The following is a 20142-nucleotide window of genomic DNA, read 5'->3' as shown; positions in this document are numbered from 1 at the left end:
TTGGAACCCCCGCCCGGGCTGCGGCCGCCGGGAGAAGGGGGTGCGTGCCACGGGGGTGTCTGTCCGGTACGGCTGCCAGGCTCCGGGTTTGGCGTCCCCCGCCTTTGTCTGAGAAACGGGTGCCGGTAACTGTAGCCCGGGGTAGGGATGGGTGAGGTAACGGCGCTCCATCCCCGCAGCCGCGGCTCGGGATGGCAGCGGCGGATCCCGCCTTTTCCCGCGGGCAGGGTCCCCTCGGTTGTTCCCATTCATCGCATCCCTGGCGCCGCTTCAGCACCAACTCCGCCGGCGGGGCCCGGTGCAGCTGCACACCGGGATGCCGGACACGGCCGGCGGCTCGCGGTCCCGGTCCCTCGGGCTGCCGGGACACGTCCGTGTGGGGAAGGGAGGCGGCCGGGGCCGGCGGCGGCGAGGGAGCAGCGCCGCGGTGCCCGCAGCCGCCGGGGCTCCTCAACATGTGTGCGGGCGGGGAGGGGCCGCTGCCAGCTCCGCACGCCCGGTGCGGCGGGGAGGGCGGCGGGCACGGCGCGGGATGCCCGGGGGAGGCAGGGGGCGGTGGGGCGCTGCCCCCGCCCGGGCCCACCCGCGGCCCCGCGCCCCCCCCTACCTGCCCGGCCTCTCCTCGCAGCGAGGGGGGGCGGGGGCGGGGGGGGCCGCCGGACCCTCCCCGGCGCCGCCCGGCCCCGGGGCGGGCGGGCGGAGCGGACCCGCCGGCGGCGCGGGGGAGACAAAGGGGGAAATGACGGGGGGGGTGCAGTGTGCGGGGCGGGCGGTGCGGAGCGGCCCCGGGGGCGGGGGCGGCGGTGACTGGGCCGGGTGCCCGGGGCGGGGGCGCGGGCGGGGGCAGCGCCCGGGCCCCTCAGACAATACAGCCGGGTCCCGCTGCCCAGAGCCTGCCCGGGCCAAGATGGCGGCCGAGAAAGAGCGGAAGTGACGCCAGACCCTCATTAGCATACGGGACTCATTGTCCGGCGGGAGGGGAGGGGGCCGCGCCCCGGGGGGGCGGGGGAGCCCCGGGGGTCCCGGTGGGACCGGCCCCGCCGCGCCCGCGGCACCGGGCGGTGACACGGCCCCGCCGCGGGGGGGCCCCCGCGGGGCGCACCGGGGCGGCCGCGGCCATGGCGGCGGCGGCGGGATCTACCCCGGTCCCGCTAGGAGGCGCCGCGCCCTGCGGCTGGGTCCGGCGCGGGGATCCCTCCGCCGCGCCCCCGGCCGGGACTACATCCCGTCCTGAGGGGCCGCCGCCGCCGGGGCGGGGGCGCGAGCGCGGCGGGACACGTGACCGTGGGGGGCGCGCACGTGACCGCGGGGCCGCCCCGGGAGCGCGCGCGGGCCTCGGGGGGGGGGGGCGGCGCCTCCGGGCCGCGCCCGGCCCGGCCCCGCGGGCCCCGGGGCCGCCCTGCCCTGCCCTGCCCTGCTCTGCTCGGCCCTGCCTGGCCTGGCCCTCCTGCCTGGCTCGGCCCGCCCTGCCACCCAGGCCCGACGGGCCTTCGACCCGGCCTCGAGGCGGCCCGGGCCTGCCGTGCCCTTCCGTCGCAGGTTGTGAGGGTGCTGAAGGGCCTGGAGCATCTCCGTGCCCAGGAAAGGCTGAGGGAGCTGGGGCTGCTCAGCCTGGAGAGGAGCCCCAGCTGAGAGGGGCCCTCAGCCCTGGCTGTCCCTCACTGTCCCTCGCTGTCCCTGGGTGCAGGAGGTGCAGAGCAGTGCCCAGGTTCTCCAGGCCCAGCAGTGGCATCAGAGGAACAGACAGGGACTGAGCCCAGCAATTCCCTCTGCACAGGAGACAGAACTTCCCTGAGCAGTGCCCAGCCCTGAGCAGAGACCGGAGAGGGAGTGGAGTCTTGTTCCAGAACACTCTGGACACAGTCCAGTGCCACGTGCTCTGGGCTGCCCCTGGTCCTGCTGGAGCAGGGAGGCAGCACCAGTGGAGCCATTGAGTCCCGACTGACCCCGGGGCTGTGCCCATCGCAGCCTGGCCGGGGCTGGCGGGGCCCAAGCCCAGGGAGGGAAGGAGGCGTCGTGTGAGGCGATGGCCATGTGGGAACCTCGCTGGGACAGCCGCTGCCAGAGCTGCCATGGACTGGGACAGTGGCATTGATCAGGGAATTCTGTGAGGCGACACAGGAGCTGTGTGATTCACACACTGCCACACTCTAAAATCTGAATTTGTCACAGAACTGCAGAGTATGCTGAGCTGGAAGGTGTCCACCAGGACCATTGAGTCCAGCCCCTGGCCCTGCACAAGCTAGTCTCAAGAATCCCTCCATGTGCCTTCACGTTTTGGGTGAATACCCTGAAAACAGGCCAGCACCCAAAGGTGGGGCTGTGATCTGTCTGGTGAGCCCTGTGCAGGTGTGTTCACACCCACCCACCCATGCAGAGACACTGGACGTTCCATTGTGCAGCAGAACACTGGCTCAGGACAAGACCCCACATATGATTCTTCCTTTGTGGATCATGACGCTGCTCAAGATGCCTTCAACAAATGGACAAATTCTATAGCACAGTAAGAAAGCCCTCTAGGAGTGAAACGGATGGATGGCTTTTGTTACTTCAGAAGGACACAAGCACTTAGGGGATGAAATAAAGTGTAATTCCCTCCATCCTCAGCATTTATGCCCTTTCTGGCTCAGTGACACACACTGGAATTCAGCCTCACAATGCTAGAAAGGAAAGTCCATTTGATTCCTTGCCTGAAGTATAGAAGCAGAGAAAAGTTATCACCAATCCTTTAGACTTCATGTAACTTAAGGATCTCTTGCATTTTCAAGTGACTGGTGTCCTGACAATCTGTACATGCTGTTTATCACAATTCACTGAAATAGCATTTCTGAAGAATTTAGTGACATTTTATTGTGTCTCTGAGGCTGCTTTGAGACTTTCTGGATTGGTGGGACATAGAAATCCCTTGCTCATCACTGTAAGTCCCACCTAGGTTTCACTGGGTGCTTCCATGGCATTTCACATCAGTGGTCATAAGAGTCAGGAAGTCAGAGTCTTTTTTTTTCTACACGGAAACGTAAATTAAAAAACCAAGAAATACATGAAACTTTGAAACCAAAGCTGGTGTTTTGGTGTTAAAGAGCCCCTAGAACTGAGGTCCTTTGAGAGTTCTCAGAGACGCATGTGGAATCTGTCTCAAGGAATGAAAGCAAAGAGAGCTGGTTTGGTTTTCCTATCACAACATTTTGCCTTCCAAGAGTAGGTATTTTTTCTCTGATGGCACAATTACTGAAGTATGTTTGGAAACATTTTTGAAATGTTGCTAAGTCAGGACCATATCCAGAAACTCTCAATTAACTTCATGGCTGCTTGAGCCAGCCTGCTCCTGCCTAAAATACACAGCCCCAGACCTGAGCACCTTCCTATTTCAACACTATTTTATTTGTGCCATACCACTGACTACTCTTTATACATCACTTAATACAAAAAAAATACAGCAGCTCCAGAAGAACAGCCCACAGACCTACTCTAAGGGCTGGATTTGAGTAAGCAGGAGAGACTGAAGGTTGGAGGAAATGAGTGTGATGGGACATGACAATGCAGCTGGAGATAGAAATGATATTTGATAGTTGTTGAAGGGAATGAACACAACATGGAGATCTGTGCAAAGGACACAACAGCTCAAACACAGAGACTTGGAATCCGTATAGGAGAACTGAAGAGGCTGTTGGGCATCATTCCCTGTCCTGAATTCTGGGAGCAGGTGAAAGTGAGTAAATTTGTATCTTGCTCTGTATTCTTATCAGAAGACAAGAAAAGGTGAGGTTGGGATGGAGATAGAGGCAGACAGAGAGTTCCCCAAGAGCAGCAATATCAAGGAGTTTCCAGCTGGGAACATTCCCAGCCATGATGTTGATACTCAGTCCATGATTACACTATGGAAAACCATTTATGAAGAGTTTAGAAAATGGAATTTAGCACGGGAGGGTATAGAAAGAAGAGTGTCAGGAGGCAGAAACACTCAGTGCACGAGAGGGGTGGTGCAGGCAGAGGTTTTTAGGGTAGCGGAGAGAACAGGAGGGAAGGGAGATGTGGCAGCAGAAGCTGGAGCAGAAGGGAGCCACTGCCTGCCTCGGGGTAAAATCTGCAATGACAGGGCTGAGAAAATGGGGGGAAGGATGAGAGTGGGTGTGAAATCAGTCCTGAATGATGGACAAGATCTTGTTCTCATTCAGCTCAGGAGGGTTGTCTTGGTGGTTTGCACAGTGTGACAGCTGTCAACAGAGAGCTGGGGAAGAAAGATGAGAGTTTACAAAGTTTGTGTGAAAAAAATTGATGGTAAAGCTAAAATTCAAGCAGTGAGGAAGAAGGAAAAAAGGAGTCTTGACATTATTTTTCTCCTGTGTGTACAGAGTGAACAAAATGAAACAGAAGTTGATGCTAACAGTCTTAATGTACTTTGTCTATTACAGAAGTGGGTATTGTATCTCACAACACAGCCACTGGAAAAATCAGTAAAATCACTGCATTGTAAGAGACTAAACACTTCACACCAGAGGGGAGACGATTAGCACTCCCAAGCTGAATAGGTTTAATTGCACATGCTTGTGCCGCTGCTTCAGGTCAAAACTGTGCCCAGATTAATCCTAGCACTAGCTCAGGAACAATGTCATGCTTGGGTTTTATTCAAATACAAAATAATTAAGACAACTATTGATGGTTTTACACAGAACATAATAATTTATATAATAAATACAAGTAAATTAATGAGCATTAAGCCCACTGGTCTCACAATGGTCTTTAAGACTCACTAAGCTACCCAACTCCTGTGCTGATCAGGCACTTCATCATCTGCCAGCCCTGGTGCCAGTTTCTATTGAACAGTCAGTGCCCCACCTTGCAGGGATAACTTTCCATGTTATGCTTTCTGCTTTGTTGAAATCCCTCTCAGTGGCTGAGTTTTCACATCCAGTTTTGGATTAAAAGGTGCAATTTGGTTTTCTCTCTCCAGTTCCAATGTATTTCCCCCCGAACAGTAGCAACCAATCTGTAAGAAAGTTTTTAATTGCCACAATGCCTGGAGAGAGAGGGTAAAATGTGGCAGGAACAGAGGAGGAAATGATGCTCAAAGTTTCTGTGCTTGGCACTAGTTACTTTCTTTGCCCATTCCTCCTGCAGCATGGCACAGGGGAGCTGTGAGAGCTTATGAGACCATAAATATGGTCTAAACCAAGGAAGAGTTTGAGAAGCAGTCCTGTCCCCTGCACACCCCCTGTTCCTGCTGATCCTGCTATTAGCTTTTGCCTCAGCTCTGGAATGCCAGCCACTGAAATCTGTCGCTGAAGTCATCCCTGCACTGAACTCCGCAGGCAATCTGTCACTGAATTCATTTCTGCCAAGATTTCAGTCCAGGCTTGTACTTGGGATCCTGATAGACCTTCAAATAAATATTATTGATTAGTCATCATTATTTTTTACTGTTGATATGCAGAAGGTTGTGGAGCCTTGCAGTTGGATTTCTACACAGTCCACTGGAAAATCTGTTTGATTATAGTGTTTATACTGTCAGCGAGGTTCATCTTTATTGCAAGCTGAGGTTAAAGTCTCAGATTTTGTCAAAAACCCAAAGCAAAAGTTAAGCTGACTTCCCTGAACCTCAGAGCAGACAAATCCTCACCAAGGAGAGCAGCTAGGGATCTGGGGCTGACTCTGGATTCACATTCCAGAACATAAATAGGCTGGTCCTGGGGGTGTGAGTGGTTGTCCCAGCTTCAGCATCCTCTGGGTCAGAGGCACCGAACTGCTGGGCCTTGTGCCTGACACCCTAAATCTGCTCAGGGCCAGGGAAGTCACTGGTGCCAAACCTGAGTTTCCTTCTCCCCCCTGCACGAAACGTGCCCGAGCAGCTCCAGCCCTGCTCTGAACTGATGGCAGCCAGGAAGCAATTAAAGCTCCTGCTCCTGCCAGATGATTGAGTGCTTGCAGACACAGATTCCTCAGAAAGTATAATAGAGAAAGTGCATTAGCAGAGTATTTGTGCCTCCATAGGAAATGAATATGGATGTAATTAAGAAAAGCTGATTTATGTGGAACTGTAAAGCCAAGGACATAAAATGAAAAATTCTCAGTAAATGTCAAGTCAGTGTTTTGTGGTGGCCAAAACAAGGCAAGGAGAGTATTGCAATGGTATTAAGGAACTGAGAATTAAAATGCCACTATATAAATCCCTAGTTCATGAATATTTAAGACATTATATGGAGTTCCAAGCACCTGATCTCCAAAGATGATGGAAGTGCTGTTCTGCTATAGTCTGTTGCTAACATTTTGAGAACAGCAAGATCACAAGCCTTTCTCTTGCTAGGGAAAGCCAAACAGTTTCCATGGTGTGTGTGGTGAAAGGTGTGTTTGTGTATCACACCGAGGCAGGAAAGCCTGGGTGTTCCTAATGCTTCCCCTGTCCGTGGGATCCACAGATTAGTTCCTTTCAGAGGGGCTTCCTGCAAGCAGGGGGTGCAGATTGAGATCAGTTTTCCTTCTTTCAAACACTATTGTGGTGTCTGCTCATGTCCTGGTGCCATGGAGCTCTGGGGTTTGTTCCTTTACAGCACTTCTTTCCCCTGATAAACCCATCACCTTTAAACATAGGGAGAAATTTCACCTGTTTACCTAAAACCTGGCTGTTGCCCTGTCACGTTGCAAATTCACACTGCAGCACACAAAATATTCCTGTATTGTGACCCTAATTGATATGTGAAAGCACCTTCCTCCAAACATGATCTCATCAATAAATGAAGGAATTTTACCAGGTAATTTTCATAATTACAAAAGTAGCCATGGATTTCTAAAAGCTGAACCCTAATTCACAGCAGTCAGATGATGAATAATTCATACACTGGACTTCAGTTATATATCTCTACATAAAAATGGGGAAAAGATGAACTTCATAAGTTCTTAATTCATCTTAATTTGCACTCCAGCAAATTATCAGCATTATGTAAATAAACACCTAAACCCTGATTATTTGGTCATTAAAAACTTTGTAACTATTTTTAACTTAAAATAATGCTTTTTGCTATGAAACCCCCAAATGAGACATAAATAGATAAAGCCTATCTACTGCAGATTTCACTGGCCCTTAAATCCAGAGATGTATCTCTGTGTATATTATTACTCTGATTAGTCTGCAACAAACGAAATTATACGTCATTTTCTGAAAAAGTACAGGCAAATGTCACAAAATGTACAGTTCAGTCACTGTGATCCAGTTACATGTGAATTCAAAAACTGCAGCTACATCTTTTATTATTTTAAAGCAAATTCTATCTGTAGCATTTGATTTGGACAGTCAGCAAAGGAGAAACTATCAGAATGTGTACAACCCCACCAGAGAACAGAGGGCTAGCTCTAAAGCAGTCTGCTAGAAAATATTTATTTATCCAAAATAATTATTGAATTGTTTTTATCAATGTGATGGCTCTGAAATATAAATTTATCATTTATCTACAGACTTTCTACATTTTTCTCCTAACATTTACAACTGCATCGAGTGTGCTAAAGGAATGCAAATATGAGCCAAATGGTCAACATTTTTAAGACACTTGTTGCTTCTCCTGTTACACCATTAATTTTCTGATCCAGGTGTCCACAATCTCCACAGGTATCCATAAAAAAAATAAATAAAAGGACATATTTTTAATATAGATATATAAAGCCATTATCAGAAAATCTCATCTTCCTCCCAAATGCATATTTGATTGCAAGAGCTTCACAATTCCTGAGTTCTGGCTCTATCAGGCCATGAAACAAAAACTTGAATTGCTCAGTTTGTACCTCCTTCCTCAGGATCTGGAGCAAATACAGACTTGACCTTGCAAACTGGTACTTGACAGAAGGAAAAAATCTGCAATATCCACACTGAGGTCTTCTGTTCCCCAAAACCCATGGGTGAGGTCCCATTTCACAGACTCTAAATATGTTTAGTTTCTAAAGAAGGGAAGGACTCATCTGCTTCTGGACAAACACACAGAATACAAAATTATTCCACACATACGGTTCCCTTTCCCATCCAAAGAATATTCCTTCTTTCCAGTCTAGGCACAAACCACTGAATTCTGATTTCCTCTTAAACTGCCCCAGCCATGAGCAGTTCTTTGGAGCTGTTTCATGACAATGTGTGCATGTGCTGAGGGAAAGAAAGGACACTAATTAGTATCTGTTTAAATTAATATCTACAAACCACAGGACAAAGACAGGACACATTCCAGGGTTTTTTAGGTCCTTGCTCATCTTTATTTCAAAATGACCCTTAGCTTCTGCTGAATAGTAATTAATTTCCAAATGCAAAAGGTCATTTAGCTTTGTGTTCTTTATTGACTTAATTATTTTTACAAAAATAGAAAAGCATTAGCCTTTATTAATTTTTGGTTGAACATACAGTCCATTTCTGTAGGAAGGAACATTCTGGGCTGCAGGATGTTTGATTTATTGTTGACGGCTGTTTAATTATTAGGTCATAGCAGGTCTTCTGGCCACCACACAAATTACCCAGCTTCTGCTATTGTATGTTTAAATCTACACAGGTGTCAGAAAATGTTTGTCTAGAAAAATTACTTTAGGATGAACTCTCAGGTTGTAGCAAACAAGGTCAAGAGCCCCTTTAGGAAGGAGACAATTTCATTGCCTCCCAGTTTGGATTCTCCATAGACACGGTCCACAAACGAGATGGGAACCTGTTGAAACAAGAAAAATCATTTTTGAGGTTCAAAACCGAAACCATGAGAAATTCTGTAAACAAAAGAACAGCCTTTGAGCTGGAGCTTGTTCAGGCATGGGGAGGAGGCAAGCACCAGGCTGGCTCCTTTGTGTCAGCTCCTACCGGGGCCCTGAATGGTGCCCCATAGCTGGGGAGCACGGAATGACTTGGTTTATCACCTTTAAAGCTGATCCAAAGATATTACTCATGGCTGCATGATCCACCCAGGCAGAGCAAACTAACAGCTCACAAAGCCTCCAGCATTTCCTTGTCAGCCAAACTCGGAGCCTTTGAGTCAGTGCCTCAGGAAGCACAGAACAGTTCAACCTCACCCTGGCTGGGAGGTGACTTCAGAACATGGCAGTGCCTATTGTACAAGACCTGTTTTTATCAGTCTTTGGCCATTTTATAGATAATCTGCAGGATTTACGGGCATTTAACACATAAATTGTGGTCTCCTTCACAAAGTGACGCTGTCCAGATGAACTCCTGAGATGTTGGGAACGATCTGCTTTCACTCCTCTGGGCACACACAAGGGACACGTGACAGGACATTCTGCCAACCCTGTGTTGGGATATTCAACCATTTCCATCATGTTTGTCTGCAAAACTGAAATACTTCAGGAACTAAAATAAAGAACTTCAATTGCAAAAGGCACTAAAAAAATTGGCTTGGTGTTTTGCTGGCAGTGTCAACCAGGAATCACCTGGCAAGAGGAACACACCAAATCCCCAGCCCCCTGCACGTGTGCCAGAGGGTCTCACAATTCCAGCAGGTCAGGCCAGGACAAGAAGATGGGAAGAAGATGCCCAGAAAGGCAGGCAGAGGGACTCAGCAGTGACTCTGCTGTCTTAGCAGTGTCACCTCGATGATCCCAGTGACAATCCTGGAAAGGGGCAGGAATCACAGAGTATGGAGCCAGGGCAGGATGGCACAAGTGGCATTTCCTGACCAGGATGAAGAATAGTTACTATCTCATCTAATGGGGGGCTCCAGTGTTACCCTTCAGCACTGGAATTAAGCACTGAGTTGATTCTGGACTTCTGCCTTCCTTGCACAAGAGGTTCTATCACTGGTCTCACAGGCAGCATTTCCCAAGTGCTGGAGGACACTGCACACCTGATGAAGGCCAGCAAAACAGGAGAGATGTGCGTGCAACTCTTCAGGTACAGCCTATGTCAGCTCTCAACAGCCATTTATTCTTTTAAACTGGCAGAGTTCAATCTCAATTCTCAACTTTGCTGAAGAAATATTTTTCCCTGGGATGCTGCTCCACACGTAAAAAAGGTGGAAGAAAAGAGCTGCTTTGTTGTGAGGAAATGCTCTACTCTGTGTCGATGGAGAAATGCCACACATGAAGTTTAGAGAGAGAAGTACAAGCATCAGAATTCTCTGACAATTCATAGTCCTGGAAACGAGGATGAAGAACTGGCTCTGAGATGCTCCTGCAGAGAGATTCCCAGTGAATCATCTTTAAAGAGACCAGCAAGAGCAATTCAATGAAATAAAAAAGGCAGCAGACTGCTGGAGATAGAGAATCTAACAATTGCATGGAGTTTTTTCATTGACTGTAGACAGCACATTCAAAGAGTTTAGAAGCAGAAAGTTGAGAGAGCTGAAAAGTTGGAAAATAACAAGGCAATAATTGACAGAGAACGAATCTGAAATAGAATCAGGCTGCTGGAGAAAATGAAATGATTTGTAAAGACTTGAGTAGAGATGTCAGTACAATAGGAAGCAGGGAAGAAAAGGCTCGGAGCAGCTTTGTGGTGTATTTTGACTTCTTTCCCTCCTTTGAAGAACCTTGTAAAATTGTGTGCTGCTGAAGGAATGGCAAGAGGAAGAGGGGAAGGATCTGAGAAGCCAGTGGAATAAATAACTGCAACTTCAGGTTTGGCATTCACCTGAATTGACAAAGCTGGAAAAACAGAAATCTACACATGTAATTTCTTTGTATTAATTTGAAAATCCTGGCTGCTTCTTGGAGGTATCCAGAAGTCAGGAATCTGTGTGTCCCTTGCCAGGGAGGCACAGGGTGCCTCTCCCAGCTTGCCCATACCTCTCCAATGGTGAATCCCAACTGCCTAGCCCGGACAATCATCTCCATCTGGAAGACGTATCCTTTGGAAACACACTTCTCCATCAGCTTCTGTAAGACTTCTTTTCTGTACAACCTGTAAACAATTCCAAAGGAAATAAAATCTGAAGCCCAGTTTCTGGAATTTAGAAATCCAGGCAGTGTGTAGGAATCTGAACTGCAATCACTCAGCTCATTACTATTTATAAAAATCTCTACCAAGGTCATGGGAGCAGCAGCTCTTGCAATCTAATCCAGTGTTTCTTCCACCCTTTCCAAACAGATTTCACAGTCCACAGTAAAGGTCTGTTCTTACTCCAGTTCCTTGTCCAGCAGTTTCTTAATGAAACATTAGGAATTGCAAACTATATTCCTACCTGAAACTCCCTGTCAGATCTGATGCCCCCGGTCTCAGCAAGACCTGAGTCAGAAAATTGGCTCCACGGCTGTGAAAGAAAACATCAGAGTTGTTTAGTACAAAAAGATGGGCACTTACTCCAGCCATTAAAAAGCAGGAACAATCCAAATCCAGTCCCTGTGATACCACCTGCAGTTCAGACTGTAACACAGCTTGTGCTCCAGCTTCTTTGCAGGATAAATAAAACTTCTGCCTGTTCTCTGGGAGGGACAGGAGCACTCCAGCTGTGAGGCTGAGCTGTCCCTCACACCTGCCAGCTCTCAGAGTCTCAGCTTGTTCCCTGGATGATGGAACTGGATGTCTGTCCCAACCTGAGGTCACTGTTCAGCCCATTTCCCAAGCCCATCAATGCCATTCCAGTCAAATGGGTTCTTTGGTGGATTTAAACCAAAGAACCCAGCAGTGGTGGGTGTACCCAGCAGGTACAGCAGCTCTGGGGACTAAAGAGTTCAGCTTACAGGGATGGACTACTTGGAATTATTATTCACAAGTAACAAATTTCTGTGTAAAGAGCTGAAAAGTACTAACCTGATTAACTTTCTTTTCAAATCCCAGCCATACACTCCTCCATTTCCTTTATATCTTGTTCCAGATACAATATCAAAATTGCCTTCTTTCTGCTTTCTATGAACAATTGGTTTTATCAGAAAAACTGGAGGAATGTTTCACAGTACAAATTTCAAAGTAAGAACAATCATTCTTTCAGTACAAAATCTGTATTTTACAAACTTCTGAACAAATAAGAAGAGAGGAAAGCAATAGTTCGGGCAGCTATGAACATTATTCAAACACCTGTTAATTGTCTTATAAAGAGCTACTTCAGAGAATCTTATAATTATCTTTTACCCACTATGGCACAGAATTTCATAGACAGCGAATCTTATAATTATCTTTTGCCCATTATAGCATAGAATTTCATAGGCTGCCTCATAAATGATTTATAAAGATCAACTTTAATACTATAATCGGCACCTACCTGATAAACTCTGGAATAAATTTTGGCTGAAATGAAAAGAAGACAGATGAGAAAAAAGGGTGGGGGTAAAACAACAGCAGCCACTGCAAACTGAGTTGTAACAGAGTGTACCCAGAGTACACAAAACACAGCCTTACGTGGTGGGAGAGGTCAGCATCCATAATAACGATGAAATTCCCAGTGGCATACTTCATCCCATGGATGTAAGCAGTGCCTGATGGAAACAGAAATAATTGCCCTCACTCTTTTAATATGGAAATGCACAGGGAAACTTCACTTGAGGATGGGTCACTAGTTGAAATGCCATTTCCAAAGCAGCAGGCACACTCAGGAGCCACAGGAAACAGGATGGGCTCCAAACCAGCAGCAATGGTTCACTGCCCATTGTGTGCCCAGCGTGCAGGGCAGGAGGGAGGATCTGCCCTGAGCTCCTGGGGGACGTTTTAGAAACACACTGGGAGGTTTATGTGCGTTCTAAAGGCTTGTTTGTTCACAGCAACTTGATGAAAATGTGTTTCTGCTTTTGGGCTTTGCTGTGATTTTTTTTCTGGACTTTTATACACTTGATCAGTCAAAGTATCCAGCAGCAGATTTTTTTATTTGTTTTTACTAATCAGAGTTAATAAAGACTTACCCAGTCCCAACTTCCTTGCTCTGGGTCTCAGAAGCTACAGGAGATATAGAAAACACATAAATTGCTTGACATACAGTTTTTAAGAAGACTCTAAAACTTCCTATATATTTTTTTTCTTAAAACAATCTTCATAAATGCAACTTAATCCAGAAATACTTTTAAAAACTTGGCATTTATGCAGTAACAGACTGGAAAAGTATCTGACTGCCACCAAGTAAATGACAGCATCTGGTATATAACTGAGGGTTATGCAGCAATACATTACATAGATTAAAAAAATAAATAAAAAAATATCCTGTTCTTGAGGAATGCAATGAGACAGATTAAAAATAAATCATAAGCCCAGCCCAGCTTTCATCTTTCCGATATCCTTACTCCTGCAGTCAATTAAAATTAAATTAAATCTTATCCAAACCCCATCTTTCCCTCAGGCCTGCAGCAAGTAGAGCAACACTCACCAGTCATTGCTCAGGAGCACACAGCAATGCACCAAGGATTGACAGCATTTGGCAAACAATTCATGCTTTTGCATTTTTGGTCAGAATGCACATTGTGAACTATCATGACCTTACACTTGTCTGGTGTACAACAGCTTGTTTAAGGATGTAAAGAAAGTACCGGATCCAGGGAATCCACCCCAGTCCTCAAGAACTTATAGTACTTTCCAATACAAAAAAAAAAAATAGGAAAAAAATGTTACCGAATATACAACTCACTATTTTATCTGATCCATATATTTTTTCCAGTTGCCGAGCAACTTCCTGTGTGCCATCCGGGCTTCCATCATCTACGATGATAATTTCAAAATCGATCCCACTGAAACGAGAATGATTTCCCGATGGACGGGCGGGGGCTGCCCAGGGAGGTTTGGAGCATCCCCGGGGGTGTCCCAGGAAGGGCTGCAGGTGGCACTCGGTGCTGGGGACAGGGCGGGGATGGGGCCCAGCTGGGATCTGATGGGCTGGGAGGGATTTTCCAGCGTTTCCGTGTCTCACGGCGGCTTGGGGACACGGACGGCGTCACCGCCTTCCCAACGCCGTGTGGCTCGGGAGCCGGGCATCCCGCAGCCCTATGGCCACAGCCGTCCCTGCCCGCGCTGCCCACGCCGCGGCTGTGTCCGGTACCTGTCGGTGAAGGTGCGCGCCAGCAGCCACACGACGAGGGGCAGGTTGTCGCGCTCGTTGTAGGTGGGCAGCAGCACGGAGACGCGCTCGGGGCCCCGCGCCATGGCGGCAGTGACGCGCCGGGAGCGGCGGGGCCGGGGCGGGCGCGGCCATGGCGGGCGCGGCGGCAGCGCGGCTCCTGGCCGAGACCCGCCGGCGGGAGCGGGAGCGGCGCGGGCTGCGGGAGCGGCTGGCGGCGGAGCTGGCGCGGGGGGACGCGGCCGAGCAGGAGGAGGACGGAGAGCGGGAGCAGGAGGAGGGAGCCCGCGGGCCGCGGCAGACCCCGGCGGCCGGGCGGGGGGGGGGGGCGGGGGGGGAGGCCGAGGAGGGGGAGGGAGCCCGCGGGCCGCGGCAGCCCCCTGCGGCCGAGCCGGAGCGGGGGGACTCGGGGGATGCCGACGAGGAGGATGAGGATGATGACGACGAGGAGGGAGCCCTGGGCTTCCCCGCGGAGCTGCCGCCGCTGCCGGCGCGCTCGGCGCTGAGCGCGGCCGAGATCCTGCGCTACAGCCGGCAGCTGGTGCTGCCCGAGCTGGGCGTGCGGGGGCAGCTGCGCCTGGCGCGGAGCTCCGTGCTCGTGGTGGGCTGCGGCGGGCTGGGCTGTCCGCTGGCTCAGTACCTGGCGGCGGCCGGCGTGGGCCGCCTGGGGCTGGTGGATCACGACGTGGTGGAGACGAGCAACCTGCAGCGGCAGGTGCTGCACGGCGAGGCGCGGCGCGGCCGGCCCAAGGCGCGCTCGGCGGCCGCGGCGCTGCGGCGGCTGAACTCGGCCGTGCAGTACGTGCCGTACCGGGGCGCGCTGCGGCCGCGCTCCGCGCTGCGCCTCGTGCGCCAGTACGACATCGTGGCCGACTGCTCCGACAACGTTCCCACCCGCTACCTGGTCAGCGATGCCTGCGTGCTGGCCGGCAAGCCGCTGGTGTCCGGCAGCGCCCTGCGCCTCGGGGGGCAGCTCGTGGTGTACAACCACGGCGGCGGGCCCTGCTACCGCTGCCTGTTCCCCGAGCCGCCCCCGGCCGACGCCGTCACCAACTGCGCCGACGGCGGAGTGCTGGGCGTCGTCACCGGCATCATCGGCTGCATGCAGGCGCTGGAGGTGCTGAAGATCGCCTCGGGAATGGGCTCCTCTTTCAACCGCTACATGCTGATGTTCGACGCCCTGGAGGGGAGGTTCCGCAACATCAAGCTGCGGCCGAGGAAAGCGGACTGTGCGGCGTGCGGGGACAGCCCCAGCATCACCTGCCTGCAGGACTACGAGGCGTTCTGCGGCTCCTCCGCCACCGACAAGTGCCGGAGCTTGCGGCTGCTGCCCAGCGGGGACAGGATCTCCGTGCAGCGCTACAAAGAGCTGCTGGATGCGCGGCTCCCGCACCTGCTGCTGGATGTGCGGCCGCAGGTGGAGGTGGACATCTGCCGCCTGGAGCACGCTCTGCACATCCCGCTGAGGAAACTGCAAGAGAAAGATGAGGAGTCTCTGCGGCGTTTACAAAAAAGAATTTCCGAAGAAAGGCAGAGAACTGATGACCGAACCTCTCTCCCTGTATATGTTGTTTGCAAGTTAGGAAATGATTCCCAGAAGGCTGTGAAAATTCTGCAGGAGTTACCTGCCAAAGAATTTGGTTCTGTGTTGGTTAAGGATATTAAAGGGGGGCTCATGGCTTGGGCCACTAAAATTGACTCGACGTTTCCTCAGTACTAGAATTTTAAATGGTGAAAAAAACCACAGGTTTTCAGAGTAAGTTCTGGAGGGTTCCATCTCCTCTGTGTGATGGCTGTATGATGTGGGAAAACCAAACACAAATACCATACTGCTTTTTTATGTTGCCTTTTTTTTTTTCCCCCAAGAAAAATGTGTATTTTTGTAGCTGATTATTTTTATAAAAATGTAAATCCATCCATGCAAGTGGAAAGAAATATGTTCCTTGGTTATGATTTAATAGTAAAAACTTGGCATAACTACTTACTTGTGCACGTGACGATCGAGAATATCCTAATGAGCAATTGTAACCTGGAAAACAACAAAGTACAGGAATCACGTTTTTACTCGGTCTCCAAACTGCTTAACAAATTGAAACAGTGCATGAAATGAATAAAAAAAGAATTGCTGTTAATCTCTAGCTGGTCTGTAGCGCTATTAATCTGTCACAGGGAATTGCCAGGACAGCACTCATGAGACCATGGTGGTCCACACCTTTCAATTCTCTGTAGAAGCCGTGTGTATTTATGGACTAGAACAGCACCAGGGTGCTAAGAACTTCCAGAGCCAGCCATCCTCGTTTGTTGGATGGCAAAGCAGTGGATTCCCCAGCTTCAATAGAGAAACTGAGCTCAGCTGTTAATAAGACACAAGTTTGACCCTGGAAAATCTGTAAAACAGACAGAAAATGCTTTTATCAGTGCTTAGAAGATTTCAGAGATTGAGAGATAATGAGGAGGTGAGAGAGGGAAAACCAGATATTTATTCTCCCTCCTGCAAGCACAAAGACCTGTTTCCTGAGCTGCTCCCTGCTGCTGTGGCAGTTGCAGCTCCCCAGATGAATTTGCTCTGGCCAATTGGTGCTGGCACAAAGAGCTCTGCACATCTGAGGAGCGGCTGTACTTAACTGCATGGAAAGAAATAGAAATAAATAGCTTCTCAACAGAGTTGCCTGAGGCCTCATCACCTCAGTGTAGTAATTATCTCCTTATATTAATTGAGGTATGGATTTCTTTACTTCCTGAGTGGGAAAAGAACACCTGTCATGACTAATCTTCACATTGTACCGGAGAGAAAAAAAGAATAGTACCATTATAATTAGTAGTTGAAAAGGTGTATTTTGGTAAAATAAATTTGAGAACAGCCACACTCCCAGCTGCATTATAACTTGCCATGGTTCTAGCAATGGCAGTCTCATGAGGGAACAGTAGTGGGTTTGTAAACAGAGCCAGATCTTGCAGTTCAGAGGACAATGACAACATGAAAGGCCAGGACTTAGAGTAAATATCAGTGTTTGTGGTGTGTGCCCAGGAGTCACTGGGTTGTGGAGGCACAGCTCAGTCACAGTGTCAGGATCCTGGGGGTTTCCTCTCTTGGGAATTAGAAACCAGGGGGGCTTGTTTGAAATGCCTGACCTGGGTTTAAATTTTTCTGTCTTCGCTGTGATTTCTTCACTGTGATGTCAAGAAGAGACTGAAATGTAAAAGGCAGCAGTAGCAGTAATTCTGGAATACCCACAGTGGGTGCTGTGTCACATGTCCCTCTGACCTGACAAAGGGATTCTTTTCAGTCATTCCAGGCAAGGTGAACCCAAGGATTTTGGGACAAGGGAAAACTCCTTGATTCTAAATCTGAGCGTGTAGAAATTGTGTGTGAAGTCTTTTCCCTTGTTCCAAGATTGTCTTGCCTATGTGTTCTGTAAATGCAGCCCTTGGCAGTGCTGGACTCTTTGAAGATAGGCTGAACAATCAAGGGTCATAAAATCATAACCAAGCCCAAACCATTCTTATTTTTGCAGGCTTATCTTTTGTTTTGACTTGCTTTAATTCTTGAACTCCAAACGTGTAGTGGTTTCTCTGTTCACTGGAAGAAATTCTATTTAGAATTTTGAAGATAAGCACTAAAACTTAACGATTTGTATTGCTGCCAAAGCCCTGTTGCAATGTTGGGGTGTGTTGACATTGTGAATGAGGAGCTGCTCTGGCCAGGGAGCTCTGAGTGGCTGGGCTGGGTTATCAGCAGAGATGAGGTCAGAACAAGATCCTGTCCTTCGCCCTTGGTGTCACGGACTTGCATTTTCTAATAAAACTTAATTGTTCAAAACAAAACTTTGCATTAGGTCCTTAAATACTCCAAGCATAAGTTTGTCTTTTTTATTTTAATGCAAAAGCTTTGAGCTGTCCTTTGTGAAGCTACAGAAAGAATAATGTGAGGGCTGTGTGCTAGGTGGCACTGCAAGTTAATAAACCACAGCACTGCTGAGCTTGAGAGATTCAATTCAAGCTTAGCAAGACCTGAAACCCCTTGTACAAATCCATCATTGTGCAGATCTTTTGGAAAAAAAAAAACAGGGAAAGAAAATAAAACTGAGATGAATATTAACATGGATTAGGGTAGCAAAATTTGGAGCAATGTAAACAACGGGAAAATGCACACACAAATTGGTTTGTGGCATTAACCTTTTGTGGTTTGTGTTGCTTGGTTCAATATACCAGCCCTGCTGCTTTACATCACTCTGCAGCTTCAGCATCTTGGTGGGGAAATATATGCAGGGCAGGAAAAGAAGCAGAGAAAAGCAGAATAAGGCAAAAGACAGAGAAGAAATGCAGAGTTTACAAAGTTTTGCTCTTCACTCCTCTGGTGCACATCACTTTTCCCCCAGATGCTGTGCATGATACATTGAAATCTTACTGCAGTGAGCAGGTTCCAAGGAACCAAATTAATAATGATGTTCTAGAACAGTTGTAATAGCTAAAATTGATGGACTGTAGGACTTGGACAAGGCAGTGGGGCATTGCACCTGCTCTGATTTGAGCACTGACAAAGCTGCAGCCTCTGTGCTCCCTTGAAGCAGCAAAGCAACTGGGACGCTCTGCTCTCACCACAGGAAAGGAAAATCCCCTCTGTTTGCCCATTCTCCAGGATTTTATCAATGACTCTGCTCATTTGATCTTGTCTTTACAATATTTTTCATGAGATTGATTCAGAGCCAGCTGAAATGTATCTGTGCTGCTTTGCCCTCTTGTTCTTTTCATTGTGAAGTATCTGCAATTCTGAGAACCAAGAGTTTGGTTCTCAAGGTATTGGTGCTGTTCCTTGGAGACCAAATCCCTGCTGGTGAAGAAAGGTTATCTCCAAATTTAAAATGGCTCCTTAGCAATTTGACTGGGAAATGAAGACTCTTAGGGAAATGGGCATTTACCTGCCCAAAGGAGGACTGAAGGAGTCATGGAATCACAGGATGGTTTAGGTGGAAAGGACTTCATCTCATCCCAACCCACCTTCCACCATCCCAGGCTGCTCCCAGCCCTGTCCAGCCTGGCCTGGGACACTTCCAGGGATCCAGGGGCAGCCACAGCTTCTCTGGGCACCCTGTGCCAGGGCCTGCCCACCCTCACATTAATAAAAATCTCCCATATCATTAGTTTGTATCTCTCCTTTTTAGTTTAAATCAGTTCCCCTTGTCCTATTGCTACAGGCCCTGCTGAAAACTTCTCATTTTGTGAAACACTTCTAACTTCACTATGTAAGGGTTAGAAATTCTTAAAAATCAATAAAATGTTTAAACTCATCCTTTTATATGTGTTTATACGGACACATGTATGTGCACACCCAGAGGTGTGTTCCAGATGAAGGACAGAGATGTTTTAGGCAGAATTTATAGAAGCCATTTCCAGGTCTTGCGTGTTGTCATTCCAAACATGCTTCTGAAACAGCTCTCAGTTTCACTTTACTACTGGAGTAGTGGGAGGTAGCAGGTGTGACAGTGATTGGAACTCATTAAAACACTTTATAGCTGCTTTCTCATCATCAATTAGATTACTATCTTTTTTTAAAAAATAATTTAAAGTAGATTCTGTCATTTCTTTTATAAATAAAACCATAACTTTACTTACCAGGCTGCTCTTGTACGAGTGATGGAGATGTTTACATTGCCCATGAAAGCTTGAAAACCTTAATTTTAGTCAGATAAAGTTGCATTAGCCTTTTGAAAAGTATCACTTATCAATATTTCAACTAAATAAACGCTGCATAAATATTTTTAGGAATTTTACACTTACCAGAATTGATGGTGATGGAATCTTCATCCTCGTTTCCTTGCAGATCCACCAGCCCCCTCTGGAAACCACGGCTTCAGTGAATGGATGGAGTATTTTCCTCTGGATTTTAAGAAGAGCTTGCCCGGATATTTGCCCCTTTTCCAGCGGGCTGGTGCAGGTGGGTCCGCAGGACAGGGATGTGCAGGGAGCGGCCCGCAGGTGGCAATGCAGGATCCCTGCACGTTCCCTTCCCTTCCCCAGCCCGGATTTGTGGCGTTTCTCAGCCATCCCTGGAGCCACCTCCGGGCCAGGCGGGCGTTTGGGGCACTGTCCCTCTCCTGGTGATAAATGGAATTATACACAATGCAGGGAATAACCAGAGCTGTGTTTACAGGGAACACTTGGCCTTTGGCTTTGCCTGTCAGGAATGTGCAGAAATGTAATT

The 20142-nt window shown here is 48.6% G+C and overlaps 2 protein-coding genes across 3 annotated transcripts; one reads left to right on the top strand and one right to left on the bottom strand.

Moving 5' to 3' along the window:
• Positions 1-8290: 8290 nt before the first annotated feature.
• DPM1 (dolichyl-phosphate mannosyltransferase subunit 1, catalytic) lies at positions 8291-14033 on the bottom strand. Of its 2 annotated transcripts, XM_005524870.3 has the most exons (9): positions 13923-14033; positions 13515-13614; positions 12799-12832; positions 12302-12378; positions 12165-12190; positions 11717-11812; positions 11148-11216; positions 10753-10867; positions 8291-8669 (listed from the first exon to the last, which is right to left on the bottom strand). In XM_005524870.3, exons 1-9 carry the CDS (start codon positions 14024-14026, stop codon positions 8565-8567), a joined length of 726 nt encoding a protein of 241 aa, XP_005524927.1. In that variant the 5' UTR covers positions 14027-14033; the 3' UTR covers positions 8291-8564. The 2 variants fall into 2 exon arrangements, with proteins under 2 accessions (XP_005524927.1, XP_087920908.1); XM_088064782.1 differs by lacking the exon at positions 11717-11812.
• Positions 14034-14073: 40 nt separating this feature from the next.
• Positions 14074-16079, top strand: MOCS3 (molybdenum cofactor synthesis 3). The gene has a single exon (XM_088064788.1). It carries the CDS (start codon positions 14074-14076, stop codon positions 15658-15660), a length of 1587 nt encoding a protein of 528 aa, XP_087920914.1. The 3' UTR covers positions 15661-16079.
• Positions 16080-20142: the final 4063 nt, after the last annotated feature.

This window comes from Pseudopodoces humilis, chromosome 19, assembly GCF_049639895.1.
Source record: "Pseudopodoces humilis isolate 2021_Gansu_Grassland_sample_001 chromosome 19, ASM4963989v1, whole genome shotgun sequence".
Taxonomy (NCBI): domain Eukaryota; kingdom Metazoa; phylum Chordata; class Aves; order Passeriformes; family Paridae; genus Pseudopodoces; species Pseudopodoces humilis.
This window is presented reverse-complemented; position numbering and strand designations above follow the sequence as displayed.

Coding starts and splice junctions, on each gene's coding strand:
- DPM1 (XM_005524870.3), bottom strand. CDS start 14,026: ATGGCGCGGGGCCCCGAGCGCGTCTCCGTGCTGCTGCCCACCTACAAC. Junction 13,615..13,922: donor GCGCGCACCTTCACCGACAG/GTACCGGACACA, acceptor TTCTCGTTTCAG/TGGGATCGATTTTGAAATTA. Junction 12,191..12,301: donor ATGCTGACCTCTCCCACCAC/GTAAGGCTGTGT, acceptor TTTTCATTTCAG/CCAAAATTTATTCCAGAGTT.
- MOCS3 (XM_088064788.1), top strand. CDS start 14,074: ATGGCGGGCGCGGCGGCAGCGCGGCTCCTGGCCGAGACCCGCCGGCGG.